Source organism: Megachile rotundata, chromosome 3, assembly GCF_050947335.1.
Source record: "Megachile rotundata isolate GNS110a chromosome 3, iyMegRotu1, whole genome shotgun sequence".
Lineage (NCBI taxonomy): Eukaryota > Metazoa > Arthropoda > Insecta > Hymenoptera > Megachilidae > Megachile > Megachile rotundata.
This window is the reverse complement of record NC_134985.1, coordinates 15,125,306-15,145,274: the sequence shown is the minus strand read 5'-3', so window position 1 is coordinate 15,145,274 and position 19,969 is coordinate 15,125,306. Positions and strand designations below refer to the sequence as shown.

The following is a 19,969-nucleotide window of genomic DNA, read 5'->3' as shown; positions in this document are numbered from 1 at the left end:
TAAGAACATTGTCAATAATCTTTAAACAAATTGTTAATACATGGTCAAAAAAGAATAATGTTACAAGTGTTTGATCATCCAAGAATATTACTTTAACAAGAATTTAATATGTTCAAGAAAGAATAATGAAGCATGTTAAGGTGTTCTAAAATATTTTCTTGAGACTCTGGTAACATTGTACGCGTCCGCGAGAAAATGCTCGGGGCAAACGCGTTTCCAAGCGGGCAAAGTTGTCGCGCGCGTACCGCCGGAAGCTGAATAATTGACAATAGCGTAAATAATCGAGAAGACCTTTTAGCGAGCGCACAGCCTTAAACTGACACCGGCTTTCCTCTCTCGTAACGAGTAGTCTTGAAATAAGGGCAGGGAATATAAAGAACGCGAACGGAGCAAGGGCAGACCACGTTCTGTGCAAAAGTAACAGCTGCAAGCGTAGAGGGAAAGCTCGTAAGGATGCCATTTACGGGAAGAAGAAGGCGGCGTTCGCTTATGAAAACACTTGGAAAATGGAAACTCGATGCCAGGAACACCTCGAGTCATGGAAACGAACAACCATATGGCACGTAAAATTCCCGCGAACGACGATTATCAAATTCCTGCTGACTCTATGGGAATGTTACCCTGAAAGCCGCGGGGAAAGAGAAATGGGAGAGTCTTCTGATTTGTGGGGCGATTGTCATTTTAGGAGCGATTGTCATTTTAGGGAATTGTTACTGGGATTTTTATTTCATGGACTTCTTTGGCTGTAAAATTGAGAATTTGTAGATTTGTAGAATTTGTGATATTCTGAACTTCAAATTAAATTATAAAATTTTTGAAACAATAAATTTTTATGTTTATACATTTTTTAATATACAAATTCTTAAATACTTAGGTTGCTGAACTTCAAGTTTACAAATATTGAAATTTATGAAACTCCAAGTTCTTACATTCTCAAATTACCAAATCCTCAAATTGTCACATTCTCAAAATTGCTAAACTTCAAATTTTCATATACTGAAATTTATAAAACTGAAAATTCTTACATTCTCAAATTACCAAATCCTCAAATTGTCACATTCCCAAAATTGCTAAACTTCAAATTTTCATATACTGAAATTTATAAAACTGAAAATTCTTACATTCTCAAATTACCAAATCCTCAAATTGTCACATTCCCAAAATTGCTAAACTGCAAATTTTCATATACTGAAATTTATAAAACTGAAAATTCTTACATTCTCAAATTACCAAATCCTCAAATAGTCACATTCCCAAAATTGCTAAGCTTCAAATTTTCATATACTGAAACTTATAGAACTCAAAATTCTTACATTCCTAAACTTCCAAATCCTCAAATCGTCACATTCTCAAAATTGCTAAAACCCCAAATTCTTAATTCCTCCAATCCTCAGTTCCCCTAAATTCTCAAACCCCCAAATTCTTAACTCCCCAATCCTCAATCCTTCAATTCCCAAATCCCCAAATTCTCAATAATACAAATTCCAAAATTTCTAAATTTCCAAGTCCCCAATTTCTCATCCCCCAAATTTCTAATCCCCTAAATCCCTAAATCCCCAAATTCTCAAGTCCATAAATTCTTATCTCCCCCAATCCTATGATCTCCCAAATCTCAAATCCCTAAATTCTTAACTTCCCAATCCTCAATCCCCGAATTCCCAAATCCCCAAATTCTCAATAATACAAATTCCAAGATGTCTAAACTTCCAAGTCCCTAATTTCTCACCCCCCAAATTTCTAACCCCCTAAATCCTCAAATTCCCAAATTCTCAAATCCATAAATTCTTATCTCCCCAATCCTATGATCTCCCAAATCTCAAATCCCTAAATTCTTAACTCCCCAATCCTCAATCCCCGAATTCCCAAATCCCCAAATTCTCAATAATACAAATTCCAAGATTTCTAAATTTCCAAGTCCCCAATTTCTCATCCCCCAAATTTAATCCCCAAAATCTGACTTTCCCTCCTTCCTAAATTTCCAAATCCCTCGAACCCCAAATTTCCCAAACCCTAAACCTTCAACCCCCAAATCTCCAAATCCGAAAATTTCCAAACCTCCAAATGACTAAACCCACTTCCCTCCCGTAACGTCATCGATATTAAATTAAGAAGAACATCCCTCTAAAAAAGAAGCGATGAAATAACGCGAACGCGATAATGGCGGGAATACGCCTCGCGAGGGAAATTGTTTCGCATAAATTCTTTATAGATCGTAAAAGAGCTTTCCTTGGCTCCGTTCCTCTTTGGTCGATTCCGTAAACTGGTGTGTCACGGTGCATTGAACTTAATCCATCGATTCCTTTCTTATTTCCCCCGTTTTTTATTATTATTTTCGTTTTCGTTACGCGAAAGTGTCTCCGCGCGGCGAGATAGCTATTGAACGGTGTCAACAGTCGGCAATAAAATGAAAGCTCGTGTCGATGCTCTATTGCGCGTGGAAAAAGTGCCGAGGAGAATAGAATTCTACTAGTAATCAAGAGCAACGGGCTTTTTTACCGTCTGGAGAATACGAGATCGCGATCGATAGAATTACACGGCAAGTAATGCACGAGAGGGTTAGAACGGGGGAATAAAAGGGAGCAGTTGAAAGGGGACCTTAACAAAAGCTGGAAATAATATTCAGATTCATTGGACGATCCTCGAAATTTCTGCGCTCTTTACCCCGACACAAATTTGCGTGTCATAAGACATTGTTCAGCTGGGAACGCAGCTTTATGCATTTATACAATGTATACTATTATATCTATTTTACATAGATTATATCCATACTTTCTTCGTGGAGATTATCTTTACATGCTTTATGTACACTTTACAAATTTTATGCACAACCCTAATCTTCTAGTAAATTGGACACGTACATAAAATGCAATCTTGTGTGATATTTAAGAATTTGTACGAGGTATTTTTACCTTGAATATGAAATTTTATTTTGAGCGTGGGTGATAATTTATGTATAAGTATCATGTGGAATATCGTTGTTATTTTATTTATTTTATACATTTTATGAGTTCTGAATAATTTTATAGCTGAATGAATATTTGCAACTGTAGACAGCTTGATCAGAACTTGATCTCTCGACTGCAACTTCAACTCAATTGATTTACAACTTCATCTTAATTTCAACTTCTTTCATTTTCTTTCAATTTCTTCCAACTTCATTTCAAGTGCATTTCATCTTAATTTCATCTTGACTACATCTTGATTATACCTTCATTTAAACTCGATCATGTCTAACTTAAACAACACAAATACAATCAGACACTTCATAAACTCGAGTACCGTGAAGCTAATGTTTAGACTCGAATTCGCAGCTTCTTTATCGCAGGCGAATTTGAATGGCAGTGGGTGAGAGAGAAAATCTCGAGAAACGGAAATGAACACGTCCTCGCGATTGTTCGAAATGTTGAGGGGTAGGATTTTGGACGGTAATCCCTTGTACGAGGGAGATCGTGAGTTGAGAATTGATCAAGAACAATGAGAATCGACGAGAACAAAAGGTTAGACGGATGAGAAGAGAGATCGTGTCGGCGGGTAAGAACACGCGTGGCTACCTGAGAAAACGGAGCACAAAGGTTTTCGCTTTCATCGACCCCACGGGTTCTTTATTATCATCCCCTTTTCTCCTTCGTCAACTGCGTTCGTCAATATTGTGGTTCCTGGTTGCTGGACAATTTGTTCAAATAAATATTTTTATAATCTGCGATGCTTTATGGACAAACAGCTGATTGATTTACTATTAAATGTATTAATATCTGGAAGATATTAAGATATGTCTATGTATGTATATGTATATGTATTTATATGAATATGTATGTATGCATATATGTATGTATATGTATATGTATGTATGTGTATGTATATGTAGATACTATGTATACATATGCATATGTATATTTATGTATGTATGTATGTATGTATGTATGTATGTATGTATACGTATGCATATGTATATGTATGTATGTATGTATACGTATGCATATGTATATGTATGTATGTATGTATACGTATGCATATGTATATGTATGTATACGTATGCATATGTATATGTATGTATGTATGTATGTGTACGTATGCATATGTATATGTATGTATGTATGTATATGTGTGTATGTGTATACGTATATGTATGAATCCATATGTATGCATATATGTACATGTACACATAAATGCATATGTATAACATGTGACAAACATGTCCACAAAACAAGGTTCTACAATAAAATAACACAAAACATTTGCACAAGAACGTGGAAATAAGTTCCACCACGTGTTAAAGTACACAATTTTCTGAGATCAATAAAATATCTAGTCAGGTAGTCAACACGAAAATAGTGTATCTACATAATTGAACACGGAAACAGAAATTATTTTCTTGTCTAATTATCTCGAGCAATAAAACGTAATGGAATTGGAATCTTATTAAAGATACAACGCGTTAAATATTCACGTGAACTTCTGAGAAAATCTCATGAATTTACAATGCACCACTGGAAGATCCCAAGAAGCTTAATATAAGTGGTATTCCACTGTATGTATCTCAAAAGACTTTTCACATATACAGGTCTGCCTAAATTAAGTTTACAATGGACGTCTTCAGAGGTCTTGAACTTTGTTTGGAAAAGAACGTAACAACCTTTCTACATTTGACCATCGATCGAAATAAAGTCTACTCTGAAAAGTAAACGGAGAAAAGTCTACAGTGTAGACGTTGCAACTTATCCGTGATCTACAGTCGTGTATAACGTCTCTAACGATGAAATCCAATATAAAGTGCACGATGAATCATGCTCCCGAGCCAAACAAACGCGACATCGTTTACCACGAACGATTCGTTATCGCTTCTAGCGCGAAAGATGCGATAATCTGACTACGAACGATATATTACGATGTGTTTGCCCGCTCGATTCCGTGTTCAGGTATGCACGACGCGTTCCGGCATCGATTGTTTAGCAAACAAGGTGGTCTGAAGTGGCAGGTGGCATCCGAGCGTAGCGTGCAAATGAATTAATAAAGAACGAAAATGTACGAGCGAGGGCAGCTGCTTGCAAATAACGCGGACGCAGTTAACGAGACTGTTTCGGGAAACCAACTTACACCATTTACGTGTCCCTGACAACTTGCGCTGAATCTTTTTACTCGGGCGAACTTATGTATACAAGTTGGGATATGAAGTTGCTGCAAGGTTAAATGCACGTGGGAGCATACGCTGGAAAGTCGCAAATTGGGGTGTAGGGACTCGAGGTGTAGGAATTTGGGGAGAACGGATTTGGGGAGGTGGAGATTTGGGGATGTAGGGATTTGGAGACGTAGAGATTTGGGGACGTAGGGATTTGGGGACGTAGGGATTTGGGAGAGTGGGAATTCGGGGACGTAGAGATTTGGGAGCGTGGGAATTTGGGGACGTAGGGATTTGAACGCGTGGGAATTTGGAGACGTAGGGATTTGAAGACGTAGAGATTCGGAGCGTAGAGATTCGGGGCGTAGGGATTCGGGGACGTAGAGATTTGGGGACGTAGGGATTTGGACGCGTGGGAATTTGGAGACGTAGGGATTTGGAAGCGTGGAAATTTGGAGACGTAGAGATTTGGAAGCGTGGAAATTTGGGAACGTAGGGATTTGGAAGCGTGGAAATTTGGAGACGTAGGGATTTGGAAGCGTGGGAATTTGGGAACGTAGAGATTTGGAAGCGTGGGAATTTGGGGACGTAGGGATTTGGAAGCGCGGAAATTTGGAAGTGTAGGGAATTGGAAGCGTGGAAATTTGGAAACGTAGCGAATTGGAAGCGTGGAAATTTGGAAACATAGAGATTTGGAAGCGTGGAAATTTGGAAACGTAGGGAATTGGAAGCGTGGAAATTTGGAAGCGTGGAAATTTGGAGACGTAGAAATTTGAGGACGTAGAGATTTGGTGACGTAGAAATTCCGAAACCTTGAAATTTCAAAATGTGAAGAATTTGAAAAATTAAAAACACCAACCAACTACCACCAAACACACACGACTACCAAAGATAAATAAACGTCCCATGAAATTTTAAAAACCCCATCTGGCCAGCATAACTACCCCTGATATGCCCAAATCGATAAGCCAGTAGAAAGATTAATTAAGAACGTAAGAGGTCCATTAAATGAAGCAAATAAGAATCGTGTTAACCGGTGCTTATAAAGGTGCAGGAAACGAAGTTTCATGAGAAGGACTCGTTAACATTGGAATTTCCAACGTTCACCTGATCAGAACAGAGGAAACGACGATGGGCACGGAAAAGCAAAGCCCGCGATTACGATAACAATATTGGCCCAAGCTAATTGGCAGGGGCGTGCGACACCGGAGGCACGCGTTGCCAGCGATTAGGGTAGTTAGACGTTCAATTACAGCCATTCAGCCTTTGCTCAGCATCCCGCATCGTTAACATCCGTTCCATATTTGTCTGCGTTAAATAACTCTTGATTCAATCATTACGGAGGGGTTCAAAATTTCAACGATTACCATAGTCTCGTGTGAAAAAGAGGGATTAGAGTGAGAACAATGGAGTCCTTTGTAACTTTCACAGGATCCTTTAATTACCTCAAACCGTGTTAATTAATATTTGCATCGTTTCTAATTAATGCATTTCCGTGAGAGTATCGCGATAGTTAAACTCTTTCCTGTATCAGCTATGTCAATATCCCTTACTCGATAGTGCATCATCAGTTCATTCTTCCTACTCTACCTTCTCTTTCCCCAAATTTGAAGCCCAAACCACAAACTCCTATAATAACTAATTATCTAATTTCAGGAACTGGTGTTGACAATAGAGGGCGACCGAAAGCTGAGTCCGCACACGAGCAGAATAGTGGTGGGCAATTGCAGCTCGGTGATCCTGACGAATTCGAGCCTAGCCTCGATGATAGGCCTGCTGTCCGTCGACCTGATCAACGTAGCCAACCTAACCTTGGTCCGACAGAGTTTCGAGCTGTCTCCTCGCAGCACCCGCACGCGTATCTCTGTGAGAAACTGCAGCATCGACTCGATGCCGAGCTTCGTGTTCCGCGGCGACGTAGAGGCGATCAGCTTCGAGAACGTGAGGATCGGTCAGCTGAGCGCGTTCTCGTTCGCCAACTTACTGCACACGGATACCCTCAGACTAGACAATTGTCGCATCGAAAGCATGGAGGCTCAAGCGTTCAAGAAGTTCGACGTAGGCTACCTGCACGTGATCGGAGGCAGTTTCGGGGACCTAGTGCCCAGTCGGACGATGAACGACATAGAGGTGTACCACAAGTTCATGCTGGACGGGGTGAAAATGGGCACGGTCAGGAGCAAGGCGTTCATAGTTAGAAGTCCTCGAACGGTCGCCATACAGAACTGCGCGATGGAGAGTCTGGAGAGCGAGGCGTTCGACGTGACCGCGCGAGGAACCGTGATCCTGAAGAACAACAGCTTCGGTAGTCTATCGGTGGGCTCGTTCGTCGGAGTGCGAGCGGATCCCGAGGCGAGGAGCGGCTCCGTGCCGCTCAATCTCCACGACCTGATCTTCAAGAACAACAGCGTGGTGAACTTCGAGGAGGGCTCGCTGATGTTCGACCGCGGCAGCTTCCATTTGGAACTGGACAACCTGTTGGTCGAGCAGCCGTGCGATTGTCAGATGATGCCCGTGTGGAAGAACAACGTTCTCAATTACACGAACGCGTACACGAGGTTCTACGGCAGACAGAACGGCCTGTTGCCGCCCACGATGTCGCCGCAGGACTCGATCGCAGAGACCCCGGAGACGTTCCTCTGCTTCGACGACGAGGTGGACGGCGTGCCGACCAGTTTCCTCGAATACGAGACCAGACACTGTTCCCTGGGTGGATCGATGCTAGTCCTTATCCTGATCGTGGCCGGCCTGATCGTTCTGCTGATAGTGCTGGCCTGTCTGATCGTGTGGTGCTGCAGGAGGCGGCGAAGCAACAGCAGGAAGAAGTGGATCAGCGTGCCGACAAACGCGCCCGACGTTGTCTCGAAGAAAAACGGGGTGATCGGCAGGGAAACTGCCGCATCCGCGGCCCCGGTCGACAGCCGGATAACCATGGTCGTGCCCGATGGCAGACTCTACAGGGAGACCGAGTTCCACGTGATCGTCGAGAAGGCAGAACCGCTCACTACCGAGTTGTAACGAGAAGCCTCGCGCGGCCCGAACAGGACCGCCGTCGCTAGACTCGAGCGACAACCGGAAGACGAAGAGGAATTCCAGCGATTCGCCGGATCGAGCCGATTTCGCGTGTACAAGCTGTGAAACAACGGGACACCATGGGCACCGGCGCGTGACCGACACGTGCAACGACCCTCCGGGTGCGGGGACACCTTGTGCTTAGAACGACTCGTGTGACGAGTGCAAAGTGGAAAAGCTGACGGTGAAAACGATTGCACAGTGCCACTTGACAGACGATGAGTGATCGAGAGAACACGGACTCCATCTCGAGATACTCTTTTCTATTTAATATCCTATTTAGAGTATGACTGAGCGATACGTAGGCTTTCGCTGGCTAGGGACTGTTGTAGGGGAACAGTGTCTATTGCTTTACGTTTTACTGTACATTCTAGAATTTAAACATCACTGTATTTACAAGGAGTCACTTTCCTCATTCAATTATCAATTCCTACATTTCCTGAGTTTTATCATTGTCAAACTATGAAACTGCCAAATTGTCAAACTGTTAAATTATCGAGGTTTTTAAACTATGTAATTCCTACTTCTCCAAATTCCTCAAGTTCCAAATTGTTAAAGTTCCAGACTTGGAATATCAAGATCAATTCCGAAAGTATTCAATCCCTAAATTTTCTGAATTTTATAATTGTTAGACTATGAAACTGCCAAATTGCGAAACTGTTAAGTTATGAAGGTTTTTAAACTACGTAAGCCTTGAATCCTCAAATTCCTCAAGTTCCAAGTAATTAAAGTTGCAGACGTCGAAAAATTGAAGAGCACAAGATCAATTCCGAAAGTATTCAATCCCTAAATTTTCTGAATTTTATAATTGTTAGACTATGAAACTGCCAAATTGCGAAACTGTTAAGTTATGAAGGTTTTTAAACTACGTAATCCTTGAATCCTTAAATTCCTCAAGTTCCAAATAATTAAAGTTGCAGACGTCGAAAAATTGAAGAGCACAAGATCAATTTAAGTATGGACTATCTTTTCTCCTACGTCGCCATATTCCCTAGAGAAGACCAGCACGCTCGCGAATGTACAAGCCAGTTCGTAAGCTTCCATTTTACATATCAGCAACGACAGCAGCGATTATCCGGACGCCAGGTTGAACGGCTAAACGTTTCTTTCCTCGAAAGCAGTCACGTTCCTCTCGACGATTATAAGAGTCGTTCATTGTGTTCGTCTCTTTCGCTCGAGATCACGCGTACGGATAATCGAGGCGCGTTGTTAATCAAGTTGAGACTAGAAGTTGAAGGACAGCGTCGTTGATCGGGCTCGAAAGTTTCATCGAACCGACAGGAAAAAAGAAGAGAGCAAGTAAAGTGAGGTGATAAAAAGCAACGAGGTATCGAACTCTGGCTGACTCGTGTAAAATACGCGGGTCCCGTCGAGCTTTTCGTTGCTTTCGAGTTTATCGATCGTACAACAAACGGCTCGTGTCGATTGACGTATCGAACGAGATTAACCGAAGAAAGACAGTGCCATTCCTGTACAAACGTCTGTTCGAGGTGTAGAACTCGAGTTAGAAGATAGAATATTCGAAACGAAAGTTCGCTTCCAAAATCGCTGCGTGTGTGAGTGCGTGAATGTATGTATACGACCGTTCTAACTGCGTTTTTTTCATTGTGCTTGTAACAGAATAAAACGATATTACCTGACACTCCTTGACAATACGGAAACACGAATTGAACGAGATTCAAGGGCTCTCGAGAGAGAAGATGGAAATGTTAGCACCCGTTTCTGTTCGATGTAAAATAGAGACATGTTCGGAACGTTCATTCAGATTGTAATTTATTTCACTGCGACCGCGGTTTATTTATGAGCTTTCGACTTTCCAATAAATTGTTGTTACTGTTATCATTTCGATCAGTAATTCTGACGGACGCAAGATAACGAATCGTAATAATTTTCCGAGCTACAGATTTTAACGCGACGTGGTAATTCATGGTCGATGGTCATCGAGGTGCGGTAAGTCTAAATATCTGGTTGTAAGTAAAAGCTTTAATATTTGGAATAGCTGTAGAGACTGGAAAATTATCTTTAATGTTGAAGCAAGTTTTTTAGAAGTTAGCTTCAATAAGAATGTACAAACAGCTAGATTCCTGACTCTCCAAATTGGCAGATTTTTAAATACCCTAATTTCAGATGTTCCAAACTGAATCCACAAATCTATAAACTCTGAAATTTTCAAACTCCAAAATTTCCGAATCTCTGAATTCCCAAAATCTAAAATTCCTAGTGTTCCCAAATTGTCAAATTTTTCCTCGAAACCCAGATTCCAAATTTCCATACGAACATCGGTGAATCTCGCGTGTAAATAGAAACTGTAAAGCCTCTCGAACTGAAAAAAGTGAACAAAAATATCGGAAACGTGCCATTTTTCCAATCTTTCTGCTTTGTTGACGGACGTACAATGAAACCCCTTATCTCTAAAGAATTAAACAAAATAAACGCGACTCGTTACTTGATCAACAAAATTTCAAGAGGAAACTGTTGATTCGCTAAACAGGTAAAATTTTATTTTCGCCGATAAATATTTCAGTTAAAATCGCGAAGCTTTTCCAGTCTTTTCGCTTCGATAAAATTACTGAACGTTGAAAGTGAATTGTGTGCATTTAATACGACTCAAGCGTTTAAGTAGCAATTTAAAACCTTTAAACGCGAATTTCTCTGTTATTTCCGAAAGCTCCACGCTGTAATTTTGCATATTTATTACTTCCTCAGTTTCCTGTAATTATACAGCACTTTTAACTCGTGCCCAGCGATTTCACATTTTCAAAACAATATAAATCTATCCGGCTTTCAGAACGGTATTAAATATAGTCCAAGATACCCTCTCTTTTTTAGTAATCTACCTGTAACATTCCTACTATTTAATTTACCTGAACATTTCTAAAAGTGAACTTACCTGAACATTTATAATATTTCATTTACCTGAACATTTCTAAAATTGAATTTATCTGAACATTTATAATATTTCATTTACCTGAACATTTCTAAAATTGAATTTATCTGAACATTTATAATATTTAATTTACCTGAACATTTCTAAAATTGAATTTATCTGAACATTTATAATATTTAATTTACCTGAACATTTCTAAAATTGAATTTACCTGAACATTTTTAACATTTAATTTACCTGAACATTCACAACATTTAATTTACCTAAACATTTCCAAAATTTAATTTACTTAAACATTCATAAAGTTTAATTTACCTGAGCATTTCTAAAATTTAATTTACTCGAACATTCATAAAATTGAATTTACCTGAACATTTTTAACATTTAATTTACCTGAACATTTGTAATATTTAATTTACCTGAACATTTCTAAAATTTAATTTACCTGAACATTTTTAACATTTAATTTGCCTGAACATTAATAATATTTAATTTACCTGAACATTTCTAAAATTTAATTTACCTGAACATTTTTGACATTTAATTTGCCTGAACATTCACAACATTTAATTTACCTGAACATTTCCAAAATTTAATTTACTTAAACATTCATAAAATTTCATTTACCTGAGCATTTTTAAAATCTAATTTACTTGAGCATTCATAAAATTGAATTTACCTGAACATTTCTAACATTTGATTTACTATAACATTTCTAAGATTAACCATAAGTTGAGTGAGACAAAATAATTACACCAGTAGAGAGACAAGACCCATATTGCTATAATGTCGAACGTCACGTGCTGCACATGTATAGAATATCAATAACGCCACATGTATTTACATACATAAATCTGTTCGTATACGTGTAACCACGTGATTTGAACGCGACAGTAATCAACCTGTAAGACACCTTTAAGATCGTCAACCCTCATGAATCCTCCTACATCACCTTCCGAACACCATCCTACAAACCCTTCCCTAAACGAATAAAACGAGCATACATAGCATCCTGTTGCCCGATAAAAAAAAGTATCAATGAATTTGACGCATGTAAAGGCAAACAGGATCTCGTGGAATTGAAGAAACGAGGAAGCGATTCGTTGGACGTTCGAAGAGCCGGCCGTGTTCTAAAAGTACAATAGGAGTACCGTAAACGACGCTTTGTCCCCCGCATGTGCAGCTATCTCGCGCACGTGTGAGCCATGCATTATTGATGCTGCCGCCACTTGCTCTTCTAACGACTCTAGCGCGGCGTTCTCCTTCGTTCCTCCTTTTTCTTTCCTTTTATCCCCCGGGCGACCAGCAGAAATTGGTCCTCGTACCTTCTCGAGATTATTCACCGACCTTTTCCTACTACCGGTGCCGCGGGCTGCACGGCCAATTAGAGTCAACGCGCGAAAACAAACGAAACTTGGATGTACGCCTGATACGGTACTGGACCGTCGAGTATAGGCTCTTCGTAAGTACAAGATACTTCGACTTTCTAGTAGATAATATTGTCCAATTATCAGGATTTCTGAATTTCCGATTCGTTAGATCTCAAGATCTTTACATTCTCTAATATTTAGGTCTCCACGTTCTTGTATTGAGATCTTGTGTCAAGTCACAAGATCTCAACGTCCACAAATTTCCAAATCTCCAAAACCCTAGATCCCAAGGATCCCTAAATTCCAAGGATCCCAAGTATCCCAAGAATCCCTAGATCCCACGAATCCCTGGATCCCACGAATCTCTGGATTCCACGAATCCCTAGATTCCAAGGATCCCAAGTATCCCAAGAATCCCTAGATCCCACGAATCCCTAGATCCCAAGAACCCCTAAATTCCAAGGATCCCAAGTATCCCAAGGATCCCTAAATTCCAAGGATCCCTAGATTCCAAGGATCCCTAGATTCCAAGGATCCCAAGTATCCCAAGAATCCCTAGATCCCACGAATCCCAAGTATCCCAAGAATCCCTAGATCCCACGAATCCCTGGATCCCACGAATTCCTAGATCCCACGAATCCCTAGAACCCAAGCATCCCCTGATCCCAAGAATCTCTAGATTCCAAGAATCTCTAGATTCCAAGAATCTCTAGATTCCAAGGATCCCTAGATCCCAAGGATTCCTAGTTTCCAAGGATCCCTAGATTCCAAGGATCCCTAGATTCCAAGGATCCCTAGATTCCAAGGATCCCTAGATTCCAAGGATCCCTAGATTCCAAGAATCCCTAGATCCCAAGGATCCCTAGATCCCAAGGATCCCTAGATCCCAAGGATCCCTAGATCCCAAGGATCCCTAGATTCCAAGGATCCCTAGATTCCGCAATCCCTAAATACCCAAATCCCTGGATCCTCAAATCCCTAGATCTCCAAATCCTAGAAAATTTGTAGGTTCCCGAATCCCTAGATTCCTCGAAAATCCCTAAATATTCAAATCCCCAAATCTCCAAACCTTAAAATATCCAAATCTCTATCCTCCCCAATTTTTCGAATTTCTCAAATGTGTAAAATTTTAACTTTGAAAACTTTTAAATAATCAACGCGTACAAGGAACAAGAATATCGACTGCAAATCGTTCGTAATACTAATGTACCAATACTGGAGCTTATAATTATCGCGCCACGGCGATAAACGATGACGATTAATAAAAAAAACTGATTAGTTGTAATTATCATGAGACTGTGATATAACGACAACCGATCGTATCGATCTGTTTTACATCGAACGTTGAAATCGTTCGACACCTGAAAGGAGATAATAAAGTGAAGAAGAACCAACCAGCCAAGATGAGCACAGTTTCCTACAGCCTTCTTTTATCTATCCTTGGGTCTAAATAGAAATCTGCATACACGCCACGCATTTGCATCAAAGTTTTGCGATAGCTTCACCGGATCGATCGACGGTTATTTACGTTTAACCGGGCAGAAACGTGGAAACGCAAAAGCAGCGCTGATTATCAGAAACGCACTCGTATTTTCGAGGGGTTTATACAGATCCACGAAGTCCGTTTGGATGAAATACGGTCACGATAAGTGGACGCATTGAATTTTTGTTTGAACGGCTCGAATTTCGATCGTTTTGATGACGAACGACCGATTTTGAAAGCGAACGGAAAGGCAAACACGCCTTTGGAGGATTAATCTGTACTCGATGAAATCGAAAACTAATTTTATATGTAAAATGAGGTGTAGTACGATCATTATGATTCGTAAATTGTTCTCATTAGATCTACAATAATCAATTGTTCTGCGACTTGTCAGAAATATCGTGAGAAGACTCTTCCGTTCAATTTTAAAGTCATTGTTCATTATTCTCCTCTTCGTCTCTCAAAGTATTATTTTAATTTACACAGTAAGACAGGAGATAGTGCAATTGCACAATAATCAGCTTAATAGAGCAAAAATATTGTGCAAGCGCTTTTTTAATTTTATATCGCCGCGCTTCAAGAACGGTTTCAGTTACCATCTAGCGGAAACGAGGAACATTAACAAAATTAAAAATCGTATTTTTTCGAAAAATATGAGTTGTGTATATTGATAGTGCAATTAAATTGTTATACGATCGCTACAGTACACGTAAACAACGTCGTAAATTTTTTGAAGCTTTGATATCGATAAATAAAAAAAGTGCATTTCATGGGCAGTAAAATGCTTAGCCATCTAGCGGTGAAAAGTTGGTACTAAAAGAAGTAAATTTTTCTTCCTTTCCTCTATAAAAATAGAATTTTTGTGCACACTATAAACATATTATTTCGATAACATATGTTAAACAATCACACTGTATTATATTTGCAATAAAAAACTGTTTGTATTAACGGTTTTATAGTGCTTTTATTTCGGAGAAATCTAAAAATGGTACTGGCACTGCCATCTAGCGGCGAAGTGGCCAACTAAACGAACAACAGCCCCCCACCTTGTAGCAAAATGCAACTCTATGTTTTAGTGACTCGCTAGATGGAACCAGTGATACTATTCTTAAAGCGTGAGCGCGTATAAAATTTATATTAATTTAAAAAGATAAAACTTGCAATATATTTAGACGATACTCCGCGATATCATTGCACGATACTCCGAAGAGTTAGCGTTAGTCAATTATAACATTTTGTTTAGTGAACAGTTGTTAGACTCAGTGGTTCAAGTTTCGAACTTTCATTCTTTCCCGCTCTTCCAACCATTCATGGTCGTAGCGAGACTTTACAGTGATGTTACCAGCCAAGAAACTAATCCTTTTTAGTTTCATCCGTTTACCAACTACAGGTTAAGTAGAATCATGCATTTGGTACTCACCTGAATGGAAGAACACCGTCGAGAGCCTGGGAGACCGTGGGAGGCGAAGCCAGAGCGAATCCCCGGGCAAACAGTGTTGAATGCATAGAGAAAATCCTCTTTGCGGTTTCCTGCATTTGCTCGAGATCTTCTTCCACTTCCTCGTCTGAACAGGTATAAACGAATTCGTTGAATGACAATATATTTTAAATAATATATAATAATTGTAGAATTGAATCTAATGGATTTAAAAGATACGTACTAGTCACAGGTGGTAAGGCGAGATTCCTCTTCATGAGACTCGCGGCACAAGCACCCCCAAGAAATGATAATTCAATTTCTAAATTTTTTAGCCCGTTTCCTGATGTTATCCAGTCGTACCCGATAACCAGACACTTGAACCCGTACATGTTTGCTCTGTCATTTTTCATGTATTTCGTTGCAGTCTCCAACGAAAATATCACTTCGTTTCCTGGAACATTACACGAGTCGAGTAAAATGTTGATCACATTGAATTCATTTCAAGCTAATTTACCTGGTAAGACGATCGCGTTTTGAGGCCACTGGCTTTGTATGTTGCTTAGTTTGTGCAGTACAGGCCAATATAGGGGTGCATCTTCTACCCCTGCAGTCGCAGATGTTCTGAAAATAAAATTAATTTATTTTTGATATTTCTTTATAAAGAAACTGTAAAACAATTCACGTTTATCGTGCTTACCTCGCGGATGAAATTATATTTGGAATGTAGAGTTGTAAATAATCTTCAGGTTGTGCTGTACCGCACTCTGGTGTGAATTCAATAGTTAACCACTTAACTGTATCCGGAAAGGCAACTTTATAATGAGATACTGTGGAGGGTTTGTAGGGATGGTCGCTTTCCAACCAAGTATAATGATGACTAGTAGTAATGGGTGGAGAAACGTGAGACTGAGCCTCGCTGTCTTGGGATATTTGAGATGATCCCATTGCGGATAATAAGTTAAGTGCCGAGACGTGGGGAAGCATTTCTTGTATCAATGTGAGAACTTGAACTCCGCTCTGGGAAAGAAAATAGTTTGTAACGACTGAATACAATATTGATAATTATTAAGGACATGAGTATCTACCCTAGGATCTGAGGTAGCCAGGGGACTAATGTACGCCATGACCAACGGTAAAAGCGTCGTTATAAATGTTGCATTGCCTAGAACTTCGGCGGCTACCACTTCTTCGGCCCTCTCTCTCGCTAATGCAAGTATTTCGTTAGACCTTTGAATAACGGTGGTTGTCATGGCAAGGGTACACTTCCTCGCTTGAACTTCAGCCATTGCTTTGCTAGTATGTTGACCATCAGAATCTTGAGGGTTTGAATAATAAAGGATATGAGGTATTTGACCTCTAGTTTGTGTTGTACCTGCACAAAGAATCAATTGAAAATATCTTTCAATTATGCACCAGCGTAACTTGGTAGGTGGGTCTGCACCCTCATATCTCATATTAAAAATTGAGATTTTCTAGGTTACAGATTTTGAAATCTCTAAACTTTCAAAACACATTTGATCATGTGATATATCTCATCTTGACACCATTAGTGAAGTTAGAGTTCATGCCCACCCTAAACAAGACTTCTAATTGCATCAACTGAGTCACATACCATTGAAACTTAAGGAACAAGCTGTGAAAGTAAAGGTAGTTCCATCGGGACCTTTAACGACACTCAAACCACCATCACCATTACTTGTACGACCGCCACGATTTCTCAGTCTAATAGCGTACTTTACATTTTCCTTAATGAGCACAGGCTTATCAAATTTTAATTCTACTATGTCGTTCACGCAATCATCCGGTCCAAAAGAACCGCGTGTAAAATCCAAACTACTCCAACGTTGAGTATGAGACGGATCATTGCCCGTATTATTTTGCTGTAAAATGTAATATAACTGTTATTATAATGCAAGGAAGACATGGATGAAGTTTCTGGCTACGTTTACTCACGTCATCAAGAAGCTCCAATTCATAGTCATACATCCCAATACCTCCGTAAATACCTACACCAGCAATAACGATACCGGGTCTATCGACCGAAAAACAGATCGCATCAGGAGACCCATTACCCGTATTCCAAGATCTCGTTTGATTTACTCGAGTAAATCTGGAAGGTGTGGTATACATAAGCATACCACAAGCAGCTTGAAGTTCAACTTCGTTTCCACTAGATTGTGCCGCCAATTCAGCGATTACTCGCGCTAACAAATAACAACAATGAAGCACCAATTCTGGTACCGATTGTGTCTTTTCCCTACAAAGAGTTTTCTTCACGGGGACTAGAATCAAATCTAACAGTCTATCGAGAACATCGCGAAACGACCAATTTAAGGCCTCTTTACCCGAGCTTTCCACTTGTGATTTATAACTAATTTGTTCGACTAAAATTGGATACTGATGGCTTTCTGTTGAATTGATCATCAACAAGCCAGTATTGTCGGATGGACTAAGCTGCCGTTTGATGCTATCGCTACTATCCATAATGTTAGTCAGAATTGGAAATGTACAACGGAGACGAATGGCTGGGTTACACAAGGAAGCCAGAACGGCTGACAATAGACGATCTTTTGAAGATCTTCCTTGTTCCTATAAAGTAATATACATATTTTGATGAATTGGTAGATTTCGAAATGAATGAATTATACAATAGTGCAATACTAACCCTATCAATTTCTGACAACAGTTCACACAGGCAGGTCCACTTTAAATATGCTGTCGGGTAAAACGCATGATAACAAGCTACAAATGTCCTATGACATTCGTCCAATATGCTGTTTGTTAGCTTATTATTTATTGTAGCTGTATCTATGTAATGAAACATTTTATGTGCTATTATGTAGAGAATTTTATATTGAACATGTTAACTAACGCAAAGTCTTACTTTTATTTGGTCGCGTTTTTCCTTTACTCTTTGTAGTCGACGGTACCGTATCAGATAAAATTTGGTGCAACAAGGCGCGTACTTCTCCAATGCATTCTGCTAAGCGCACCGATTCAGCCGGGGTTTTCTTGCCAACTACAAATTAGCATTACGTTTAAATGCAATCTAGTATTTAAAGTAAAATTTGATACGTACCTTGATTGGGATAAATGTGATTAGTATATGTTCTGAGTAACCGTAGACTAGCTTTACTAATATAAACCAAACGTTCCATTTCAACTAACGTGTGAGAAGAAATAGCATGAATCATAGAATCATTTAAGGCTGCTTTTAGCGTATTCCAGCTCCATTGAAGAAGAGATATTAGTGACTGAAAACAATCCTACAAAAAATATATATTAAACAAAAATTTCTTTACATGTTAATCTTTAAGCTTATTTTATAAAAAAATACATACTTTAGTAACTGTTCTAGAGAAGTCGCGCTTTAATACATAAACCGGCTCGATTTGGTCTCTTTGTCTGTTAGGAGTTTGATTTTCTGGTGTAACAATACGATACAGCAACTGCGGAATTTGTCCAGCGTTCACATCCGTTCCGTTATTAGATCTTTTAGAAGACTTAAAGTAGAACATAACTCTAAAAGCAAAAAATATAAAGATGTGACAGATATTTCAAATTATTATTTCTTAAAAATTATTTGGTTTCTACTAACTGATTTTTTGCCGCGACCATGCTTTGACCACCATTTCCACAATCACTGGAAGGCCCGCTAACTTTTGTCCATGCGACGTACCACCTGTTAGCTTGCAGAGCAATTGGTTCATCGAATAAAATGGAATACGTTTGTTTTAATCCACATTCGTATGGTATTTCCTCTGATTCGGCTAAAAGTTCACCATCGTTTTCTTGATCTCCTCCATCCGTTCCAATATCGAAAAGCTGCAATGATTTGTGGCATAATTTTTACAGCTATTTTCTACGATTTGCTACAAATTAAACAAGTAATAAGAATTACTTTTATTTTCGCAGTATATTCTCCTCGGCCACCGAACAATCCGTATCCGCCAAGTAAGATATCGGTATCAGGCATAAATCTGATAGCTTCGATCGAATGTGCCGAGTAACCCCAACCACCACCATGTGCTGAAAATATATGAAATGTGACAATGAAAGAAATAAAAATATGTACCATTTTTGGTCACCTTCTTGTACATACTTTCAAATCTGTTAACTGTAACAAAATCTTCACGACTATATGCTTTTCCGTGTGTCGATTGATTACATTCATTTTCTTCTACTATAGACAAATTTTCATCTTGTGCTTGTGTAAGAGTATCCAAACAGCCCAACAAATGCATGGCAGCTTGCGAACGCGTTACAAAACAATTTGATACTACAGGCAGTGCTAAGCCTGGATTCAAAATGGATATTTCCAAACCAGGAATTGTTCTAGCTTCCGTCGATATAATATTATATAGGCTTATTTCATTATTTATCGGATTAAAAGTCCAAATAACGTTATACAAAGGATCTAAACACGTTGCACAATTACTGAAGTCAACTTGATCCGCTCCACTGTAACTATTACAAGTGCCGTCTCGTTTACTTATAACTAAGCATTTGAACGAATTAGCGTGATCAGTTTGATGTGGAATTAAAACTGAAACAATTTGTTTTAGAATTAGGTAAGCTTGTTAATGTAACAGTGATGGAACGATGATATACGAAAGGAGGA

At 39.4% G+C, this 19,969-nt stretch overlaps 2 protein-coding genes across 18 annotated transcripts in view; one reads left to right on the top strand and one right to left on the bottom strand.

The window, feature by feature from the left end:
• Positions 1-10,027, top strand: part of LOC100882628 (uncharacterized) — a 128,799-nt gene extending 118,772 nt beyond the window's left edge. For all 6 annotated transcript variants that reach the window (XM_076529755.1, XM_076529753.1, XM_076529751.1 and 3 more), the window contains one exon: positions 6,773-10,027. In XM_076529755.1, the coding sequence (XP_076385870.1) occupies positions 6,773-8,134 (1,362 nt within the window). In that variant the 3' untranslated portion in view covers positions 8,135-10,027. The remainder of the gene's footprint in view (positions 1-6,772) is intronic.
• hiw (MYC binding protein highwire) overlaps positions 1-19,969 on the bottom strand; it is a 304,734-nt gene that overhangs the window by 280,043 nt on the left and 4,722 nt on the right. For all 12 annotated transcript variants that reach the window (XM_076529721.1, XM_076529722.1, XM_076529724.1 and 9 more), the window contains 14 exons: positions 19,451-19,894; positions 19,250-19,377; positions 18,947-19,173; positions 18,690-18,870; positions 18,428-18,614; positions 18,233-18,367; positions 18,014-18,156; positions 17,302-17,937; positions 16,961-17,228; positions 16,434-16,720; positions 16,046-16,365; positions 15,863-15,969; positions 15,590-15,799; positions 15,349-15,493 (listed from right to left, as the gene is read on the bottom strand). In XM_076529721.1, coding sequence (XP_076385836.1) covers positions 15,349-15,493; positions 15,590-15,799; positions 15,863-15,969; positions 16,046-16,365; positions 16,434-16,720; positions 16,961-17,228; positions 17,302-17,937; positions 18,014-18,156; positions 18,233-18,367; positions 18,428-18,614; positions 18,690-18,870; positions 18,947-19,173; positions 19,250-19,377; positions 19,451-19,894 — 3,418 coding nt within the window. The remainder of the gene's footprint in view (positions 1-15,348; positions 15,494-15,589; positions 15,800-15,862; positions 15,970-16,045; positions 16,366-16,433; positions 16,721-16,960; positions 17,229-17,301; positions 17,938-18,013; positions 18,157-18,232; positions 18,368-18,427; positions 18,615-18,689; positions 18,871-18,946; positions 19,174-19,249; positions 19,378-19,450; positions 19,895-19,969) is intronic.